Source organism: Tympanuchus pallidicinctus, unplaced genomic scaffold (assembly GCF_026119805.1).
Source record: "Tympanuchus pallidicinctus isolate F22 unplaced genomic scaffold, pur_lepc_1.0 scaffold17, whole genome shotgun sequence".
Lineage (NCBI taxonomy): Eukaryota > Metazoa > Chordata > Aves > Galliformes > Phasianidae > Tympanuchus > Tympanuchus pallidicinctus.
This window is the reverse complement of record NW_026294690.1, coordinates 6354099-6376976: the sequence shown is the minus strand read 5'-3', so window position 1 is coordinate 6376976 and position 22878 is coordinate 6354099. Positions and strand designations below refer to the sequence as shown.

Genomic DNA, 22878 nt, shown 5'->3' with positions numbered 1-22878 from the left:
TGCCTGCTGCTCTCCAGTGGTTGATTTGCTGTGGGGCACGTGGGAGGCCCTGGCATGGTGTCGGTTCGACAGCCCTATGAATCATTGCCTAGTGAGGCTGGTGTGGGTCTTACAGCTGTGTTGTGGCTCACCTGGGTTTACTTTGACCACCCCTAAAGGCACTGAAGGTGGAAAGAGCACGCAGACAGACTTGTTAGCAGCCCGTTCCTGTGTGAGCTTCAAGAGGAGTCTTGATAAGTCTGGCAATGAACAAGAGGGTTGTGGCTGAGCCATTGCGCTCCTCTGCAGTGTGTCTGCTGGGTGTGCTGGACAGAGGCCTCCCATGCCAGCCTCCATGAGGTTCCTTAGGGCAAGGAGCTGTTCTCATGGTCATCTCTACAGCTAGGATGTGTGTGACAAACCGGCATGGCTGCACAAACCTCAGCAGCTCTATACCCCAGACTTGATGGAGCAGAAGCACAGAGCGGGGCCCTGCCTTGCTGCATGCGCAGGAGAGCATTTCAGGTGAGTCCCAAACTGCCCTTTCCATTTTGGAGCACAGGCCATGCTAGTCTGCAGCTGCAAGAAAAAGCTTTCTTACATTTTGGTGCTGCTAAATCTTTAATAGCATTGCAAATACCAGTGAAGCAGAAACCTCTAAGAGCTGGGCTGCTCCATGCAGGCTGCTGGTGCGGCTGTGAGCCATGGCGGTGGGTGCCCAAGCCCTGTGCACCTCCTACCCTGCAGCCTCCCACAGCAAGCAGGGGCTTCCTGCCCTACTCATTGCTGCTGCTGCCCATGCTGCCAGCAGCCATTCCCAAAGAGGGGCATTCACCTGCCCCTAAAGAGGAAGGTGAGACCCAGAAACAACAAGCACACTGCTGCTGTACCTATGGAAAACAAAGGGCATGGCAGCAGATGGGAGGCTTACAGCATCTGGGCTGGATGACTGCGGCCCTGTGCCACAGTCGTGCTCTCAGAGGTGGCATGGGATAGGACTGCTGCTGGGCTTTCCCACGTGATTTTTATCAGCATAGTTTTCACAGTTCCAGCACAGATGTGAGAATCAACAGCTTAATTAATTTCCAACAGCTTAATTAATTTTCTTCCTTGATGCCAAACAGTTGGGGTAATACTGGGTGGTGATGAAATTGTTCCTCTCATATATTTTTGGTGCCAGGGCAAACAGCTGGCAGTGTTTGGTAGTTCTGGTGTGGCTCTGTGTATTGTAGCTGCTGATTTACAACTCTTCTCCTAAATAATTCAGTCCTATCCTGCCAAAAAACAGAGGAAGAACTCCTAGACCAGCTGCAGGGGAGACCAGTAAGAGGTTTGCCTCTCCCGTGGGGCTGTGGCACTGCCCCAGGACAGCAGCTAGGCACCAAACAGTGTGTGCCAGGAAGTAATACAAGAAGAAGAGCGCCATGAGAACTGATCTCTGCTTCAACAGTCTGTGGAGAGAGGAAAAAGGGAGTTCAGACTCATTCCCTGCATGCAATCACAAGGAAGGGCATCTTTTTGCCATTCCCACACAGAACCCAGATGGCAGGTTGCGCCACAGATGGTTATGGATTCTCTAGAAGATCATGTTCCATGTCTTCCACTGTTTGCTATGATGTATGCTGGGTAACTTGTGGCTCCTCTCCTGACACTTGTGATCACCAGCAGCTGTGAGAAATGGGACCATGAGTGGGGGCTTCCCTTGGGGCACTGGGATTGGCTCCCTCCTGCCTCACTCGTTATGTACCTCAGCTGTGGAGGTAGGCTCTCCTTTCTCACCTGGGGATGTGATGGGTAACTGAATGTGGGGGAGGTGATATATGGGCAACAGTGGAGTGAGAAAGGATGTTTGATTCTTGTCTAGGCTGAGAGGATCTGATAAGAAGATTGTGTGATGGCTGGAGGGCTGTATGAACAAGCACAAACCCATTGGAGGATGCCTTGTTACCAGGTATGTTGTACTGAAGGCTTGAAGGTGTCAGGCAGTTGGGGTGTGGGCTGTGCTTGGTCACCAGTTCTGCAGCTCCATACCCAGCATGAGCAGGTGCTTTGGAACCAAGTGTTGTGGGGCACGTTGAGGGAAGGTCGATGTATTTATGTGTATTCAAGTAGTGTCAAGCCATGACTCCCTCTACAAAGTGGCAATTTGTAAATAATTACTATACGTTGGTTTCTGGGGTACCAGTTGTTTCCGGAGGTTATTCTAAGTGAAATGCAATGTCAGTGGTACTCTCCTGTGGTATCCTTTTCTGGATGTTGGTATGACAGTGACAAAGCTGCTGTCCAAAGAACTAAACAGCACTACTTTAGCTTTTTTAGATTGCTGCTCTGTGTGTGGTGCAACAATGCTGCTGAGGCTGTCTCGAGTCTCTTGATTTACTACTGGCTTTGCGTTTCTTAATGGAAATGAAGCGTTTGTGGTATTGGCTATGTAAAGACGGGATCACATTTTAGTATTATAATGTAAATAACATCTATTTAAATTCAGAATCACTGATCTGAAAGTGTAACAGAGTCCTACGGCAGCACTGTGGTTTTCCCTCCATGGATCCAAACCAAGAGAGGCCCTGCTCCCGTCAGTCGCAATGCAGTTGACATGCTGTGTGCTGCCTCTAACCTAAGGGAGGTCTGCAGATTTACAAGGAGTGTTTATTTTCAAGTTAAGTGGGCGGGTTATCAGAACTGAGTTATACATATGAATGCCTACCACCAGCTTCTTCTTGCCCAAGGAAGCACGTTTCCAGTGAGCCTCATTTCCTGTGGTTTGACAGATTACACTGTAGGATGACCAGTTTGACCAGTTTTCCACACTGGATCTTTGCCTTTTTTTGGAAACGTGTAAAATAGTGCATGAATGTGTGCCACGTGTAGTGCTTACTGAACCAGATACACTTTGCAGCACCATCATCTCTTCTAAGCTAGCAAATAAGGAAAGCATGTACAGCTTTTTGGGTTCTGCCACTCTTTCCTGATAATTCTTTTGTAAATATTTGAATGCTTGATGTTGTAATGACTCTTACAGCTGCTACCAACAAAAACCGTATGAGCTTTTATTGTAACATGCAGTATCCCTCTGAGCACAGGGCAGTGATACCGGCTGGCAGAAGGCCATGTCCCTCCTCCTGCACACATCCTGCTCAGCAGGCATGGTACACATAGCAGAAACAGGATAAAGTGTTTGTCTGGATAAACTAAGTGGCCAAAACCTCCTGAGTGATGGCCAAGGGCAGCAGTGAGCAGGATTATATTGCTAGTTCAGCCTGTTGTGTTCAGCTGTCAGCTAGTGACCTGTTTTAGAAGACAAACGCTTACAGTTAACTTCCAGTAAATAATTGTTGTCATCCCCTAAAGTAAATACAGCTATGTTGAAAACTTCAGCATTGTCAGGCCTTGATGCTGAGGGACTAATGAGAACAACCAGAGCAGCATGTTTCATAAGCTGCTGGGCAGCGTAAGAATTACACAAGTAAACAGATGACCTGGCATGAACTGTTTCCTGAGAGAGCCAGCGAAGATTCATTTCGCTTCATTATTGATGACCTCTTTTTAAGTGCAATGTTTGCCTACAACCAAGAACTCTGGAGAAGCACAGTGAACCAAAGATTCATTCAAACTGATGTATTTGTTTGCTGTCCCTAGGAAATGCATACTAAGATTTAAAATAAGTACCTAATGTTAAAAAATGGTAATCATGAGATTTAATTATTTATACTTGAAACCAACTTGAAGATGCCTTTGTCTGATAAAAAATACATGACCTCTGGAGGCTTCAGAGACTTAAAACCCAGATTGCATGTCTGAAGAAATGTTTCATGTTCTACTTAAGCACAACAAAACATGCAGTAATAAACCATCATCCTTTTAAATTTTATTTTTAAAAGAAAGCAAACAAACAAAAAACCCAGATGTCTGGTTGTAAGTTGAATACTGTTGATGTCCAGCAGAGATGGATGGCCTTAAGATCAGGCTTTCGTGTGCCAGGATTAGAAGAAATCAGGCCTTCTGAAGTTGCAGTCACCCCTGTTTTGCTGTTGCAGTTGCACCTCCAGCAGCTCAGGATGACTGAAGGACTTCTTGTGCTAAGTCTGGTTCCAGCAGAGGTGAGCAGGCATCTCCACTAAATACAGATTAGCCCTTGGCATTCAGCAATGCACTCAACATTAAGTATTTTTCTTTTCCTCCTGCATGCCCCCAAAATTGTCTTGGAAGGGTCCACTGGAATCAGTAGTTGACATATCACGTGGTGAATGCTTCACACCCCAGTGCTCTGCACACTGTTACTTTGCTACAGTGTAGGTGGTTGAGAGATGGGATAGGGAGCCTTGCTGCTGTGCCTTGTCTTTCTGATACATCTGTACTGCAGCCCTTTAGTGCACGTGAGAGAGTGGCAACAAGTGGTGCAGGAATGGAAAGCTCCATTCAAAACCAGGCCATGTTATCACCATGTATAAATAGAGTATGCATCAGTAGGGCCTTTGTCTACATCTGCCTTTAGAGTGGTGAGGACAGATCAGAATATTAGAGCATTAATTGCCAAAAACACATTGGGCTGCTGCCTACAGTCACCTTTTCCCAAGATGGAAGTATGTTTAAGGCTTTCTGCAGTGCTGTGTGGTCAGTCAGTTCACTGCAGTGCAGCACTGACACTGCTGCAACACAAGCATGCATAAACACTTCACTGGTTTGTATTAAAAAAGAAAAAACAAAACTGTCCTGAGGTCCTGAATACCTCATGCGGTATTTGTTTGGAGCTATGCTTAAATTTGTACAGTGCACGTAGTTAAAACCATTGTTAGTCAAATACTGGTTAAATGCATGTTAAGTTAAAAGCAACAAAAAAGAAATCAAAAAGAATGTGGCCTATTTTATTACTAGTTGACAAGTTTCTGATCTGTTTCCTGTCAATAACTGCCATAGAGCATGTAAATGAAGATATGATACATGAATGGACCTTGGAACATAATAAAAACAGAAATGAGATGAGATACATGGAAGACAAAGTTCTATTAATATGTGCAAGACAGCATTTAAAACTTAATTGTAAGAAAATGCATTAGAACGAATCTGCAACAGCAAGAAAGTATGATGTAGTAAAGCAGGACTTTCTGACTGCAGATGTGATTCTTTGAAAGTGTAAAAATTGCTACCATCTTTTTAATATACACCATGTCTTGCAATACTGTATTTAGAAAAAGCATCAGTCCCTGAGCCAGCAGGTAATAACCTGAAAGATATATATATATCTATACATATATATGTATGTATGTATTTAAAATTATTTTAGCTATAAATTCATAAAAATAGCGTAACTGCAGCAATTGCTATCTCAAAGAGGACAAAGCAAGTCACGAGCTTCCTACTAGAGCTGCTGGCAGGCTCTCAGCACCAGTTCAGCAGGTGAAGTTTACCCTGTATCCTCTAGTTTTCCAGCTGGACACAGAATACATAGCTATTTTGATAGGATTCCTAGAAATATGTCTAATGCTCAGAACATGGAGGATAGCAGTAAGTAATGGAGCAGTGAGGTCTTCTGTGTCTGTGCACACAGAAGAGAGCTTTAACTGTGGTCCAGAGATGAAGAAACAAAATGCAGGACTACCTGTGAGGAAAAACTGGCCAGAAGACAGTCTACTGCTTGTAGCTGTAGCACTGCTTTAATTAAAGAATGGAACTGGGAGAGGGAAAGAGAACAAGACACAGCTACCTTGGGAAAAGGCAAGGGAAAACTGCTGTGCTATGGACAGCATAGGTGTCAAGTGAGTGAAATGAAGGACAATGGGAACGTGCCAGACTGGAGGCCTGCAGCTTTTTACCACTGTGTAAATGTCAAGTCACTGTAAAAGCAAAAGGCACAGAAATTGAAAGTCCTGAAATGTGTGAAGTCCCATCAGTCAATACTACCTGCTTATGCTGCTTTTCTGAAAAATGATCTATGAATTGAAATGCCAGTCTGTGGAAAAGCAGTGTCCTTGGGTCAAAAGCAATCTTTTCTTAGATGCCAAACAACTGAAGTATTAACACATTGGAAAACTCCAGCTTTCCAATGATGTGTTGCTTGTTGGAAACCTGAGAAAGCTGCTCTGTGTGTCTGGTTTCTTCAGGTCCTTTTTTTTTTTTTTTAGTGTGTCCAAGTGTAGCTGGCCCAAGTGCAGATGGCATCTATGGAAGAACGAATGCTTCAGATCTCTGAAATTAGAAACAAAGATACGGAGATATTAGTGGTTCAGGAACTATAGTAAATGACAAATTTACCTTGGGGGGGGATTAAGCTCTATCTTCAAAAGAGTGTGTAGTAGAAATGAGGCCAGCAAATGACTGCTTGTTTTTCTTAGGGCTCTGAGGTAACAGAAGCCCACTGTGAAAAACACTTCTCTTTCAAATCCCATTCAGATGATCATTACATACAGGTATTTTTAGCAGAAGCAATGTGTACAAATTAGCAAACAGATGTAATTATCCAAACTAATAAATTCCTAATCTTACAAATCTGGATTAAAAATCATGAATTCTAGGCACTGCATCTAGCCATTTTGTAAGGAAACTCCATGTGCGTGGTGAGGTGGGAAGATGCAGCTATTGTTTTTTAAGGGTATAAAATTTGGTCTTGTCTTTACCCCAGATTACATAAATTATCTATTTCCCCTTTATCAAGGCATTGCAAATTTATTAAACCATTTTCAGCAGTAGATACAGATCACATTTCTCTATGAGAAGAATGCTCTGGCTGTGCAAAGCAATACAGCTTTGTATGAGCTATCACCAGCCTCTAGGCACAACTGTTTCATGCTGTCATGCTGATTTCAGATGAGTTACATGGAAACTGACATCTCACCTAAAGTATAACTTCTTAACTAGTGATCCATGGTCCTACTCATAATTAGACCATAACATCCTTTGGACTGAGAGTATATGGATTACAGAAGGAGCCCACAAACCCACTGGTGCTTCCGTACAACTCAGCTGTGCGAGAAGGAGACAAAGTCCGTGGGCAGCTGGCAAAATTTTCAGGGGGAAGCACTCTGCACATTTATACAGCTCATGACAGTGATGTTCAGAACCCAGCCCCATGCAGAATTAATGTGCATTAATGCCTCCCCAAGATGAACTGGCCTGTTGTGCACGAAGCTCTCCATCAGTCTGTACCAGCTGCAGGGTTCTGTTAAGCCCTTTGGTACTGAGTTCTGTGTTTTTTTTTCTTGTGAAGACAGCTAAAACTCCAGCAATTTTTCAGCCTATTTTTCTTGTCAGTGTAATTCTGTGGCCAGTGTTTCAGTGCTGTTCTCATGTGTGCTGCTAAGATGGATGTATCTGTTTGATAATGTCTCAGAGAATCCATGCATCTACTGTTAAAACTAATCCTAATATTCGTAGAAAAGATGGCCAGGACTTGCAATTAAACTATCTCATTTCTATGCCAGAACTGCACAGGTCTTGGTGAAAGCAGACTCTTCATCCTAGCTCCCCATCCTGCTCAGCATCTCAATAGATTATTGTCTGGTTTCCATTCTTGCTACAGATTTCTGTTGTTGTTCCTCTTCAGACTAATAGGCTTTAATGCTTTGTACTTTGCTTTTTGACTGAATGAGTTTAGAGGTGTAAGGGCAATTTGCATTTCATATAAAGTGTTAATACCAGCAGAATGTGTTTTGAAAGTCTCAGTGTAAGGCCTTGAGCTGCTTTTTCATAGCAGGTAGTATCTTGAGAGGACTTTGCCTGGAAGTTCACTCAAACACAATATTACAGGCTTGGCCAGAGCACCTGGGCTTGCCAGGAAAACTAAGCAACTCCTTCAGGAGGTCCTCTGAAGGTGATTTGGAGATCTGTGATTTGAGATTTGGAAGACAGAGCCAGAACAATGCTGGCCTGTGCTGACTGAGCAGTGCTATTTTAAAGGCAGATGTTGGAACACAGTGCTTCTTGGACTGCAAGCCTGCAGTTTAGGTTTTACTTCTTCTCAAATTGTTCATCATAGCTATGACACCAGGAAGATGCCCAGTTTGATTCTCACAATTCCATATTTATCCTTATGTCCACACATCAAATAGTGTCCATCTTTGGGCTGAATCTGACATAAACAACAAACTCTGCAACTTGGGAGGAAGGAGAAATCGCTTTATCTGCACAGGTACTGAAGGGCTCCCATGAGGTCCATATTGTATTTTGGATTTATCAGCCCTAGCAGTTCCCTGACTAAAGATTAAGAATCCTCCTCACAGACTGGGTGCCATATATTGCAGAATTTTCCTTGCCAAAAACAAATAAACAAACAAAAAAAGACATTTGGAGGAAGCAATATATTATTACTTTCATAATTGGCTTAGTCAGCAATGAGGAAAAGGAGTGGTTAAGCCAGAAGGAAGGCCTTGTCACTTCCTATCTGTGACACACACACTGGGTCCCTCGCAAAGTTAAGCACTGCTGTCAACTTTTGAACTCTGTGTTTACAAATGCAGGGAACTCCTACTGTTATTACAGGATAGCGTCTGCTTTTGCAGCAGTCTAAAGACAACTCATTTATCTGCAAAGCCTGGAATGACACAGGGAAACTCACTGCTGTTTTTACAAGTTATGCCACGGTGGACAGTGTGTTCTTGTGTGCTACATCCCACTGTCTTATGGCACAGAGGCAATACTCACCTTGTGCTTACTGCCTTTACTCTGACTTGGTACCTGGCTTCTGAACTCCAAAGGCAGTGATGAAAATGTTCACAACAACTATAATGAACACTAGTCCAGTTGCAAGGTTGTTGAGGAAATCCAGCTTGCCATGTTTTGCAGGGTTGTTAAGGTCATATTTTACTTCAAAGAGAAAGGAGAAAAGAGAGATTTAAGCATATGAATATTTCAAAATCCAGAATAAAAGTCTTCATTATTCATGTAGTTAAAGAATTTCTTACAAGGAGCTATTTGCAGCACTCATACTTAAAAGGGAAGGACGATTTTGCACTGTCAGTAAAAGAGCTAAGGAGAAGATCTTTAATCACAAGGCGCCTAATAGCCTCCAGTAATTAGCATCTAATCTCTGTGAATGCACAAAGGCATGCACAACATTACAAGGAACCTTCTGAGTTCTTGATCTCTTAAAGTCTGCAACAAAACTAGATTTCAAACCTTTAAAAATAATTTCAGTTATGGAGCTTGAAGCCCTGACGGGCTTCATTTCCTACAGTTAGATGCTCCAGGCCTTTCCCAGACAGCCCTCCCTCCTAACAAGTGCTGCACGTCTTTGTCCTGGTGCCTTTTCCAGCTGTACAGCTTTTCCCCTCTCCAGTTCTTGCACTGACTTTTCAGAAGGCACTCTCTGTTAAACAGGGGAAGGTTTCAGAGTGGTGTAGCTGCAGTTCTTGTCACAGGCAGCACCAGCTGTGTAAATGTTTTTCTCTGCTTCTTGCAGTTCTTTGGTTAAACTGCTAATAGAAGATAGGGAAGACCACACAAGGCAGATACTATTAATTTAGCTTAAGCTTTGATTCCAGGCCTTGTGAAAACACAGAGATAAGCTACACTGTACTGATAACAGACTTGATGGACTAAAATGTGCTTATTTAAGGCAAAGAAGAATGGGGGGGCCTGGCTGTCTTCATGTGAAAAGCCAAGATTTTTCTCTGCCTCTGTTCTCCTGCAGGGAAAAGCTTATACCTGACAGGTTCTTTCAGCAACATAAATAAAGCTGACTTTTTTTTCTAATGATAGGTGCATACATATGCTTACAGCTCTGCTGTGTGAAGTAAACTTTATTTTTAATAAAATGTCCCTGTCAACACTGTGGAACTTAACCACAGAACCAGGGCATGCTCACTCTGAATCAGTTAAGTAAAGTGGTGATAAACACATCCAAGATACTGAAGCATTAAAAGCCAGATTCCCTTGGTGTCTCCAATTAGGAAGTCTACTGCTGTTTTGGTCTGAAGGAATTCTGGGCACCTGCTCAACTCCTGTTTGCTGTATGGCTGGGCAGAGTGGTCAAAGCACTGACAAACAGTGTGGGGGAACAACTTCAACAGCTTAAGCTACTGCACGCCTGTGTTGACCTGGAATAACTTAAGCTCAGCAATACTTAAACCTGAAAATGATTTTCTATGTGAATGTAAGGCATTGGGAGCTATGTGGAGATTTGCATCCTAATAGTGCCACTAAAGAATCCGGTGCTTTCATGTAAATGAAGCATAATAAATGAAATGGAACATTAATCCTTAAGTATGTAGGAAAGACATTTCAGACAGCTGGCTGGCTTTAACACTAATAAAAAGGCTCTAATGGCCTAACATGTTTTGTGAGTGAGAAGAAATCATGCTTGAAGGAGAACTGCCACTTTCAGAGCTGTCCCTTTGTCCAAAATGAGGACTACAGAAAAGGCAGCTTAGTAGTTGAGGTGGGGCTTTAAATTTTGAAGCAGGATTGCAGCAATCCTATCTCTGTTACTACAGTACTTCAAATCATACTGTTTGCAAAAATGATGAGCTATTCTCTGTTTTACAGTGGAATTAGAATACTGCCATTTCATGCCAACTCTACTATTTCAACACATACTTTACTTTTATTTTAAAATGCTAGGACTGCCAAATCACTTTCAGGGACGTGTTTGAACATTCCTCAAAATACCAATTTTGGAAAATCTGTTACAGTTTAAGCTACATATTCTGAACATGTGATTGTAGAAGGACATAGAGATTCTTTGGAGGAGTCTCAGTGCTGCTTTAGTCTGAGGGGGAATTTCCAACACTTCCTTTTTCATAAAAAAAGACTGTGAGCACCCCTTATTTTAGGCTCACAACTGTATTGGTGTGACTTTCTGGAAGAGTTGTCTCGAATCAGAAAGACAAATGGGAGGAAGTCTGCGTAAAAGCTAGGAGAGAACCATGGGCTGAATTGGGAAGCTCTGAGAGGAAAAGGGCCTCTTGGTGTTATACAAAACGTTTGCCTGCCTTCTTTGTCAGAGCTCAAAAATAGGGCTTTTATGAGTACCACAAAATGCTATTTTGAAGGAGGGAAAGCTTTTAATCCCTAATAAAGAACAGTGAGAACTTGTAGCTCCTGGGATGAAAGTGTCTCAAGGTAAGAAACCAGGCGATGGTTTGGACTTCTGTTGGGACTTGTGTGCCCTTCAGAGAGGGCTTAAGGCAACAGCAAATTGTTCTGTAGGCCAAAACTACCAAATGCACACTGTAGAAAGCATGCTATTGCTGCAGTGCCTTCATCTTTGTACCTTCGTGCCTGCTTCCTATCCTCAGTACCTTTGGAGCTTAGCAAAACAGTATGTTCTACAAAAGTTACCCCAACCAGCATACTGTGTGACTTTGGTGTACTCAAAGACCCAGACATACAGCCACTGCTGAGCCCAGGCTGGGTTCCTGATGCATCTCCCTATTCATAAAGCAGTCTGTGAACCACAGCTTTGGAGTTAGGGTTATTCTGTACTTTTTTTTTTTTTTTTTTTTTTTTTTTTGCTAATTTTGTCAAAGAAATTACTGAGGAGGAAGCCAGTTTGGAAATGCCTGGCAGAAATGATAAATGAGTCCTTAAGCAGGCTTTTAGGCTGTAAACAACTAACACAACCACCAGGGAGATGCCTTCAACCATGATACAGATAAGTGGTTGTTGCTGTTCTTGCTCATTTTTCTGTGACTCTCACCACACTCCCCAGTACCATGAGCTTACTTTTTCCAGTCCCATTCTGGAATCTCCCCTGTGCCAGGACCTGGATTTTGCCCTTGTGCCAACTCTGCCAAATGCAGAGACAGATGTTCTCAGTCTCTTTCGTAAGAATAAAAAAGCTATGTCAGCTGCACATCCATATTACAAGCCAGATGTATCCTCATTTCCTGAGAACTTCCTCCTTGATCACAAAGCTGTTCAGTTGTGAAACTGGAACACTGAACAGAGCATCAGAATGCCCAAGGTAGCCCATATAGCTTAGTAAATGCTCTATGTGAATACTGGCTATCACTCTGTAGTAGGCTAAGGAAGCTGTATGTTGATATTATGTCATGGTTTTGACTAATGTCACTGAATGCGTTTAGGGTAAAATCTTGCTCCTACCGAGGAAAGAGAGCTTATCACCAGCTTATTACCAGCAATAAGTACATTTCTATGATTCCTTCCCCAGAGATTTAAGATGCTTTGAATAATTCCCTAAATTTAAAAACAGGAATTTTTAACATGTGTTACCAAAGCTTCGACTTGATTGCAGAAATACAAGCAAGCCAATGATGATAATATAAAACACCAGTGTGAAGATGGACAATCCAACCTCCATTTCTGTTCCAGAGTTCTATATTCACAATATATTCTTATAATATTACTTATGATATGACTGATATGGAGTAAATATATCTTGGTCATAAGATTAAGTAACAAGTCTTGCCAAAAACAGTATTATGAAACTGGGCAGACTGCATGATCATATCTGACCAACTAATGTTTCATTTATGGTATTTCACCAGTTTCCTTCCTCCTTTAGACTTTCTGAAAAGAGGAATATTCATGCTCTTCACAAATGAATATGAGGATCTTAATCAAAACTGAAGATTCCACATAAAGCTGCCCTTATTCCTTTTGCTGTCTTTTCAGTGGTGAGTGGAGACAGGACAAGGGGAAACAGCCAGAAACTGCAGCATAGGAAGTTCCGCACAAATGTGTGCAAGAACTTCTTTACAGTGAGGTGACGGAGCACTGGAACAGGCTGCCCAGGGAGGTGGTGGAGTCTCCTTCTCTGGAGATGTTCAAGACCTGCCTGGATGCCGACCTGTGCGACCTGCTGTAGGGAACCTGCTTTGGCAGGGGGGTTGGACTCGATGATCTCTGGAGGTCCCTTCCAACCCCTACAATTCTGTGATTCTGTGATTCTGTGCTGTAATATCTCTATGGTCTTAAAGAAAAATGTAATCAATTTCGACATCAAGGCATTCAAAAACAACAATTTTTAAAAATAAACGGAGTCTACATACTCAGGTTTCATTCTGTAAGAAAAATACAGATCAGTGGCTCTTGCAGTTGCTACATACCCAGGAATATCAGGAGTACTCCCACCATAACTTGCATTGTGAGCGACAGGCTGATAAGAACAATAAGGGGCATGTAGAATGAAAAAGAAGGTCCTTGCTCAATCACAGCTTTCAGCTGTGATGCATTGGCCATCAGCAGCGCAATGTCCAGCATGCTCTCTGCAGCGCTCTTCTTGTTTGCGTAGTGGTTGATATTCATAGGTCCATTTCTCTGAAACCACTGTGATGGTCTGTACTGAAAGTGGGAGAAGAAAAAAGGTTATTCGTATCTATTTTAGTTAGTGTAGAGAGTCAGAGATGACTTAGCCCATCAACTGATTTCTGTAGGGATACTGATAAAGTTACGGTAGGACTAAGATTCTACATGCCTCTCCTTCACTGCTACCACTGCCCTCCATCTGATGGCAGAACTGTAGTGATTGTACTGGACTTGGGCAGATAAACTTTGTCCATCTTGAAGGATCACTCTAACAATTGCTTCTACCATGAGAAAAGTAAGGACTGGAAAATCTGCAGTACTTGCACTGAGAAAGGCTGGAAGGAAGAAACTCCCAAAGACATACTTAAAGCCACAAATATTTATTAAATTCACACTCAGTGGACATCGCAGATCTGCCTGTTCTAATGATTCTGAAGAATCATTAGTCTTGAGTCTCATTTTGAGGATTTACATGGGAGTTGCTCACTGTATGAGCTTTGCTTGACCTCTTTTCCTGCTGTTTTCACTCTGCTGTACCACCGTCCAGGTCCTCACACAGACAACGGTTTCTGTTGAAATATCGTATGACTCGTGGTTGCCAAGCACTGCCCAATTACAAGGGTAGCTTTTTTTCTATTTTCCCATCAGCAGAGGTCTTTGAATTCCTGAGCAAACAAATAGGAAAAAACCAGCCTACTGTGGGGCAAAGCCAGAGCTGGTCAATCTGGAGGGCTGGATAAAATGAGCATTTCCTGATGACGATTCAGGTGACCTAACCTGGAATTTGGCAGCGTGTCTCCAGTGGTTCCTAATTTTTCATGGGGTAGATGCAGTGTGTGTAACTTGGGTAGGTGTGGAAGCCTAACCCTTAGATGAAGGAAGGTGAGGTGTTGCTCTTCTGCAGTCTCCAGACAGGTTAGGATTTCACTCTTGTGGATCTTACTTGTAGACTTCATAAAAATAATATTCAAATATCGGTTTATTTTGGCTGACTGCTTCAAACCTGCTTCTGAGAGATGTTTTTACTGCACAAGTATGTTGTGCTTGCCAGAAAATACTGTGAGGGAAATTTCTTTTTAAAGAGAAATGCAGAAAACGCCCTCACATCGCTCTCTTTAGTGGCTCTAATAACCACCAAATTTCCAACTCCAGAGCCAAGTTTGCCACTAACCAGACTTAAAAGCATTTTATTAGTAGGATAGATATTGATACATAGAGCAAATACATTCCCAGTTTTTCCAGGGCATTCAAATGCCCAACCTGACCTATTTTCACCAGACATGCCGTAACCAACCACAGTCTAAATATTTTACTGAGAGAAAAATGTCATGGGGCAGCAGCAGACTTCTTTCTGCTGAGGGAATTAAACCATGTAACCGTAGCTTCGTGCAGATGGCTTGTTTACTCTTCCGTTGCTCAGAGAAGAGAATGGCTCTGAAACTGATACCAGCTTCAGTGGGGAAGCTAGTTATGAGTTTGCTTTCGTCTGTGTTCTGCAGCCTAAAAATGAAATTTGTGACTCAGGGGTCTGTGCCTCAGTTCATCACCTTTCCTCTCCCCACGCAGTCTCCTCTTTCCACTCCCGGTTGCACTAAGCTGCTCTAGCACTGGGATATTTAGAGTTAGTGTCTGCTCCTAGTGCAGCCCTGCCACAAGCTCCACAGCAGGTGTGAATGCTCATTTCCTTACCTAGAGCAGCAGGAAAGATGCACTGGCAGTACTCACTACAAAAATCCAGACTAAGATTTTTCACTATTAATTGCACAGAAAAAAAAGATTAAGATGCTTTATTCTTACCTTACATAATATGTAAGACAGGATGTGAAATTACATGTGGAACAGCAAAACTTGACTTCTGGGTATGAGTTTAAAAAAGAAACTCTTCTCAGCAAACGTCAGAATTTTGTAGTGACTTCCTGATAGATGAAATTATATTTTCTGATGTCTGGTAGCTAATTAACTATTTCCTGACCAAAACCAAAACATCCAAACCTCTAAATTATTCCTTGAGTTCACAAGGCTTCAGTATGTAACACAGGCAAAGGTAGCTATGCTGTAGTCTTAACCTTGATGGAAGGATGCTGCAGCAGGAGCTGTGCTGATAGCGTACTGATGACAGCTTTCACTCTACTTAGGAATGTGATCATGAGCTTGAGGTGACTACTTTTAAAAAAAATTACATTGAAGAATAAACAATCTGGACTACATCTTTCTTTTAGTTACCTCTATGAGATACAGGGCTCTTCCTATGCAGTCAGCAGAATGCAGACTCTTTCTTTTCCGGGGCAAGTACAGGACTGCACAGTCAGGACTTTGCAGTCTGCTAATCCCGTTTCTGCATGGCCAGCCAGCACACAGCAGCCAATGGCATTTGAATTGCTATGGAAGCAAAAGCTGGGTCACCTCTGGACTTTGATAAGCAGAGAAGACTTTAGCAAAGAAGTAAAACTTCGTGCTTCTAGCATCCCAAGTCAGCTGTTTACTAGGTGTGAGTCTAATAGAAGGCATTTTACTCTGTGAGGAGGCTTCCAGCCAGCGCTGCTGCCAGCAGACTAGACACAGTTGGAGCTGGGCACAGGGAGGGCAGAGGCCCCAGATCTGTGGCACAGAGTGTCCTCAGCTGTGCCTCGTGCTGGGAAGAAGTGCAATCATGGAAGCCCCAGAAATGATTGTTTCCCTTTTCTTAAGACATGGAGCCTCCTGTCTCGTGATGGAAAACCATAAAACCAAAAGAATGCAAATTAGCATGGACTCAGGGTAGAACTTGAAGACAACTGCCCAAAGGATCAAAACAAATGCAGGCAGTACTCTGGAAGCAGTTTTTAACAGACAATGTGTTGCACGGCAATATATAGACAGGCAATGAAAGGAGAGCTGCTGCCTTAACCTCTGGTTAATGATAGTCCTGCATGAAGAAATTACACGGGGATGCTGTTATGTGGCTTTGTGGTTTCAGGGAGGTGCCAAATGGCTGCACTGAGTGGCAGTTACCGTGCTACTGTCACCTGCTGGAATGCAGGGAGAGTGAAACCACTGGAGATTCCCTGTGAGATGTGTAGGTGCCACTTGGCAGGACAGCATGTGTGCTGGGCAAGGGGAGTCCCGTGACCTATTTCTGCTGTGATGTAATCACAGCAACTGCCTGGTACAGATTAAGTGATCAGTGTGCTTTGTGTTGTCAAACGAGTCCAAGGAAAGGCAGCACACAGTCACAGGTGCTTGCACAAGGGCTGTATGGAGCTGCTTTGTCTCCGGGCAGCAGCACTTAGTGCCCACAGGGCCGTCAGCTCCCGGGGTGATGCCAGGATGCTGCACCAGAAGCTGACGTTTTCTGCTTCCACAAAAATAAACCTTGTGTTTACTTCACACTGGGAACTGAGTTCTACAATACGTCATCTTATTGACAACTCTGTGGGTACGGGCTTTGCCTCTGCTTTGCTTCACTAGTTGTCTTAATGGCACGCCCAGAATAACTGAGTCCCCCTGAAATACAGAAAGGATTTATTCACTACATTTATTAAAAAACAGACACGGCACTGAGGTAGATGTCCTTAAATGTTGAGTTGAATCAGATCCAAGGCACACCTGCTGATTTAACAGGCAGGAAACAGTGCTGAAAATGGAAACCCTTGAGAACAAATCATAAAGTATCTTTGTTAAATGCAGTGACCAGTTATGGTAAGGATTCATGCTTCTACTATGACAGTAAATTGCTTCGTGTGACAAAGTTTATATGGCTGCTTGCTGAACGGGGTATTTGTCAGGCACTAGTGACTGCTGAAGCAGTCCAGTTAGTCTGCTGGAAGTCTGAGAAAGAGGAAGAGCAGGAGCAATTTGGTGTCTTGTTTTGGTGTCTTGTCCAGCTTGAACTCTGAGTTGCCCAGAATGGTACCAGTCAGTCTGCCAGGAGAAGGCAGGTGGAGTTTTTCACATGCCAGTCATCTGGGACAGGTGGAGGAGAAGAACAGTAGTGAAAACTGAGAATATTTTAAAGCTTAGTTATGTTTGTTTCTGTCACTGCCCTATGAATGGGGGAGGAAAGATAAAATTTGAGTGCAAATGTTGAGAATTCACCTCTCTCCTTTTGGGATATACCCAGGTACTTCACTTAGCTTCTTAAATTTTTTTCCCCTCATATGCAGATTTTCTTAAAGGGATTATGTTAAGAAAGTTCTTACAAATTAACACATCTGAGAAAAATGTTGCCTGAACTGGTAGCACCTTGAAATTTGCAAGCTAAGACTGAGATTTGCTATGAACACTGACGTTTGTGTGACTGTTCTTGTGAATGAAATTAGCAAGTACTTGCAGTAGCACAGGACCAGTTACCTTTTTTTTATTTAAAAACCTAGAAAGCCAGTGTTGCAGTTAGCCAGGCAAACATTCTGCACGCATCCTACACACACACCATAAGTCAGAGGTCTGGCCTTCATTAGCAATTGTCACAGCAGCTGCCTAGCAGCATCTGGGACTGCAGGACCCAGAGCTCTGTGTGAAGTGCATGTCAGGCCTGGTTCTTAAAACATTAATACTTAACACTCATTTTGGTGTGAGTACAGGCATTCACAGTATTGTAATTTTAAATCATTTTGCAGTAGAAAGTGCTTATTAAACACAGTAGGCCCATGGTTTTGTTCAGGATGATTGGGCAGATAGCACTGATTATTGCTGATATATTAAGAATAAGGTTTCTAAGAACTGTGTGTCTGATTAGTGACACCTGCTTTTGCCTTTGAGTACATTTACTCTGAAACAATCTTCAAAACCCTTGGCTTGCTCTAATTCTGTATGCACTCCTCTTCCTACTTTAGGTTAGTGATTACTGCAATTGCAGGGTAGTTTTTACACACTTAAAAGCCAAGCAACCTTGCTTTAAAATGAGACGGGATGAACTTTTGGTCTGGTTGTTGGCCAGTAGAACCTCTGGGTTTGTAACATCACAGAGTGAGTTTTCTGAAATCCTTGTGTTTAGGGACAGTCCCTATTTTCAAATGATGGAAAGTTGCTAAGTAATAACAAGGCTGTGCAAATATAAGGCTGAGTCACGGAGATCTCAGAGTCAATGGTTCTTTGCTGTGTTTTGAAGTAGTGTTTCTAATTAAACATAAGCTGAAAACATCCAGCACAAAATTCCACTTATATCAAAGAAGGGTCAGACATAAAAGAAATTACATAGAACTGAAACAAAACACAATTTCAGAGGTTTTAAATTTATTCTTTCTAAGACTAACCCTGCCATTGTAGAATTGAACCACTGACTTTATACAGTTATTTAATGATGCTGATGGATGTAGAATTTCTGCCCAAATATCTGTAGTAGAAATGGAATGGGTCAGTATATGGCCACTGAAATCAGACTTTCCCCCTGTTTCAAATAATTTTCTTGTGCGATCTGGTGTAGGGAACCTGCTTTGGCAGGAGGGTTGAACTTGATGACCTCTGGAGGTTCCTTCCAACCCCTACAATTCTGTGATTTTCTGATATAGAAAGAAAATAGGGAAAAAAATTCTCAAAAAAAACCCCCACTATCTCCCAAGGCAAGTTGTGCCAGTCATACAGTGGAATATTAGATCCTGTGTACACCTCCTTGGGAAGATGTGATTCCTTCCCCCCCAGCAAAACATTAGACCACTTGTTCAACTTAGCACTGACTCATAAAAAAAATCCCTAAATCTGGCTCTGAATCATCAGTGCCACTTCCTGTAGGAATTCCATTTGGGGGAGATGTGTCTGTTCCAGTACCAACCTAACACAGCACTACTTAGCTTAGGAGGCTGCTGCAGTCACGTCTGGAGGCAGTGTGGTTGCAGGTAATCTAGAAAATATATATTAAAAACCAAAACAAACAAAGCAACACTTCAGCCTGTGTTCAATTTCCTAGCACCTTTAAAAGCCTATACTGAATAAGAGCCACACTGTATATGGAAAACAGAAAATGAAAATACAACTATGTTTAAAAAAAAAAAAAAAAAGCTAACAAGTGGTAGCTGTGTTAATTGTTGAGTTTTAGAAACCTTGCACAAATAGAAGGGAACGTTACGGTCCTGTTAGCTCAGGGCAGAGCACTGTTTTCCTAAAGCTGTGATGGCATCAGTAATCAGCATACCTGATGACTTCAAAGTGAAGTTATAAATGAGACTTGTCTGTAGAGCAACTGGAACAGAAGCTGTTCCTCACCACTGGGCAGCAGGTTGCCTGTCCAGTGTTGCCAAGGCACTGCTTGTTTGTCCCAGCTACTTGCTTGTGAGGCTAGCACCACCATGGCAGACTGGATGGGAAGTACACCGTACCTCTTTGGAATGTGCCGTGTCATTCTGTGCGCAGGATAATTATTACAAGTTCTTACAAATTTTGAAATTTGTTACTTGTGCTGCAATGCCAAGAAACTGACATGTCCCAAAGTGCTTAGGAATCAGTACACAAACTTCAATATGTTTTTAGCAACAATGTGACCATTATAGAAAGCAAATATTCCACAGCTGTTCTCTTCAACCATCCAATAGCTGCTCACTTTTTCACAGACCCTTAACTATTTCCACTGGCGTTCCTTGCCATCATGGGAAGCCCAAGCTGTGCTAGTTTTCACAGCAAAGCAGCTCCTGGACTGTTTCGATACGGGGCATGAACAAAGGAAGCAAACACAGGAGCATGAAAAAACAGTTACTGTTGGCATTGAACAGATCCTTTGCACAAAAGGCAAGCACAGCTTCCAGCCGTAATTATTGCCATTAGTCAGCGAGGTGTGCCAGGCCAGCACTGGAAGAAATGCCCAGCTTCTTTCTAAAAGAGTGACAGTTGGTGAAAAATATTATCCAAGTTAATGACCAAGTTAAAATAAATCAAATTGAGAGTGAATGCAACCACTCATTCAGAATTGCAGTGAGCTCAACATAACAAAATTACTGTGCTTCCACCCTGCTTTGAAGGCAAGCCATTTTTCCTTTGAAGGTACCTGCATTTTGTATCAGCATAAGAGAAATCCATTAAGAGAGCAATGTGCAAGAGAATGCATTTTGAGGGCGGGGCTGATGCTAGGATGGGCAGTAAGAACTTCAGGGCTGCCAGAGATATCAGCAAGCTCTCCTCACAGCAGGCACATAAACACCTCCAGCTCCAGTCCCTGCACGTTGAGGCCCTGTGGGTTGTTTGTGTGAATGCTGGACTTGATCATATTCTTAAGGTATCTACTCTTCAAAACTTGTTTTTTAAGAAATCTGTCGCCTGTTTCATCTTGTGTGTATAATTTTTTAATATATATTTTAGAAAATGAAAAGGTGTTTGGGAAGTTCTCTGAAGTGTTAAATAGAGCGTATGCATAATACAATATGAAGTCTCTCTGCTTATTCTTTTACTTACACAGCTTTTATGGGAAAGCGATAATGAAACAATAATCGCATGCAACTGGAGATGAAGCAAAACAGGAAAGCCATAAAAAAATTCTTAGAACAGACCAAGAAAAAAAAAATCCCCATTACATGTACTGTGATGCAATCATGAGTCTGGCTGTTAAAAAATAAATGCAAATTCTGAGAATTCAGTGGCTTAAAGGCCAGCAGATTTGCACATCCCTTGTTTCTCTTTAGATACTTTCCAGGATTTATTAAAACCAGATTGGTTTTTATTTTTCTGGTCTGTTGTCCATGCCAAGGGCTCTAGGAAGGGAAGGCACGGTCTTGCAACCACCTGTGACCAGCCAGCAATGTGGGTTGTGGTTTGCTGCAGCTGTTCCTGTGTGGCAGTCCTCGGTAAGAATGAGAGAAGCTTTTCAGAGTTTGGTCTCTTTCACAAGAACATGAAAGATGCTCTTTTAGCCGCTTGGCATTTTAGAAAAGCAGCATGCTTGGAAAATACCCTTTATATGTAAACATAATATGGATGAAATGTTTTCCAGTGTACATCTCTAGACGTGTTTTGACTACATGGAGTAGTGAAAAGCTGTGCTTTCCCTTGTTGGTATGTGATGACTGCATGCAAACGTGCAGTCCTGGACTTTAGGGCAGCTCAGCTCCTGCACGAAATCCCTCCCAGGCAGAAATCATACAAGCATAGAATGGCGTAGGTTGGAACAGACTTGCAGATCATCCAGCCCCAACCTGTGCCGTGGGCTGGCTGCCCCCAGCAGCTCAGGCTGCCCATGGCCGATCCCATCTGGCCTCGGCACCTCCAGGGATGGCGAGCCGGCAGCTCTGGGCAGCCTGTGCTCAGCATCCCAACGCCCTCTGAGTGGGAAATTTCCCCCTAGATCTCCCCTCTTTCAGTTTAAGGCCAACCCCTCTTGCCCTATCAAAATTCCTATCAGAAATCTGTCTCCGTACCGAGATTTTAGGTGAGGAGGACATCTGATGGCTGAGCGCTGGGCAACGCAGGAGCTCTGCAGGCCTGAAAAGGATCTTCCAGTCTTTCCCCGGCCCGTCTTTGATCCAAGACAAAACGGGAGGTGCGCGCCGTACCCCGCAGAAAGGGGAGCGCCGGGCTGCAGCAACAGCCGGGATCGCCGGCAGCACGGCGCTCCGCGGTGACAGCCCCGGGGCAGCCCGCCCGCCCCAGCCCCGCGCCGCGGGCCTTACCCGCTCGACCACCGCCGGCTCCGCTCCCTCCGCCCGCCCGTTCAGCTCGTGGGTCTCGCCGCTGGAGTCCATCTCGGCTCTCCGAGCGGAGCAGGAGAGGCCTCGGCGGCTGCTGCCGGCAGCCTCTGGGAACCCCTTTTGTATCGGCTCCCCCCTCTGGCCGCGGTTAAGAGAGAAAGTTTCCGGCGGCGCGGAGGAGGGAGGGCCGGTACCGCGCACACCGCCCCGGGGCTGGGCTGAGCCGAGCTGTGCGCGCGGCGCTGCGGGACGCCGTTGGCGTTGTGTGGGACTGAGGCTCTTTCCGCTGAGCTCCTCGGTAGGCAGCAGGGCTGGCAGCGCTGCATCTGCGCTGAAAATGCTCTCCAGAGGTCCGTGCCGGCGTCTGAGGTACAACGTACCCCGCAGGTTAATGCCTTCGGGGTCGTCTGTGTTACAAACTGTTCTCGCTGGGTTTGGTTCATGCCCTGAATAGTGCTGAAACATACTTTACAGAACGTAAATAAACACCTACCGAAAACGAAGTACAGACCCGGCTCCTCTAGGCCATACTCGTAAAGAGACAATGTGGAAGCATTACTTTCTGCTCTTCAATCATCAACTCCTGTAGGAGGAAGAGGTGGCTGCACTGCTTGGTGCAATAAATGCAGAGCTGTAGGACCTACACTTAGGAACGTGTTGCATTTGCAAAAAGAGCTCTGGGCGCTTGGCTGTTCTCACTTTACATCAGGTGTGTGCTTGGAAATTGGTCCTTAGTTTGAGCTTCACAACTGTGCTCTGAGACAGCGCACAGAGTAGGGGGCTCAGCTGTGCAGGGGTGCAACTTTGGACAGAAGGTGTGTGTGAGGTCTTGAACAGCAGTGTGCCCTGCTGTGTGTCTGCCTTAAAATGCAGATCTAGGGCTGTTTTGGCACATCAGATAAAATATCACATGCCATATGACTGCAGTTTTCCTCATGCAATAGATAGGCATGGTTCATCTAATATGAGAGCGTTACTGAGAAATGGGAGGCTGAAACTGTGGTGATGGCCTTAACATTTCATGAGTCTTTGTGATTTTTCTTGTCCTTTGAACTTCCTCCACTGGAATTCCAAAATTCATGTTCATGTCAGCATTGAGATGCAATGTCTC

The 22878-nt window shown here is 43.6% G+C and overlaps 1 protein-coding gene and 1 long non-coding RNA gene across 3 annotated transcripts in view; one reads left to right on the top strand and one right to left on the bottom strand.

Annotated features, from left to right (window-relative positions):
* Window positions 1–1264: 1264 nt before the first annotated feature.
* Window positions 1265–22878, top strand: part of LOC128078484 (uncharacterized) — a 41827-nt gene continuing 20213 nt past the window's right edge. The window contains exons 1-2 of the long non-coding RNA XR_008205674.1: window positions 1265–1739; window positions 1844–1930. This is a non-coding gene — a long non-coding RNA (uncharacterized LOC128078484). The remainder of the gene's footprint in view (window positions 1740–1843; window positions 1931–22878) is intronic.
* NINJ1 (ninjurin 1) lies at window positions 3826–21949 on the bottom strand. Of its 2 annotated transcripts, none has more exons than XM_052678740.1 (4): window positions 21750–21949; window positions 12984–13218; window positions 8617–8778; window positions 3826–6165 (listed from the first exon to the last, which is right to left on the bottom strand). In XM_052678740.1, exons 1-3 carry the CDS (start codon window positions 21819–21821, stop codon window positions 8633–8635), a joined length of 453 nt encoding a protein of 150 aa, XP_052534700.1. In that variant the 5' UTR covers window positions 21822–21949; the 3' UTR covers window positions 3826–6165; window positions 8617–8632. The 2 variants fall into 2 exon arrangements, with proteins under 2 accessions (XP_052534700.1, XP_052534701.1); XM_052678741.1 differs by lacking the exon at window positions 21750–21949 and adding an exon at window positions 21498–21679.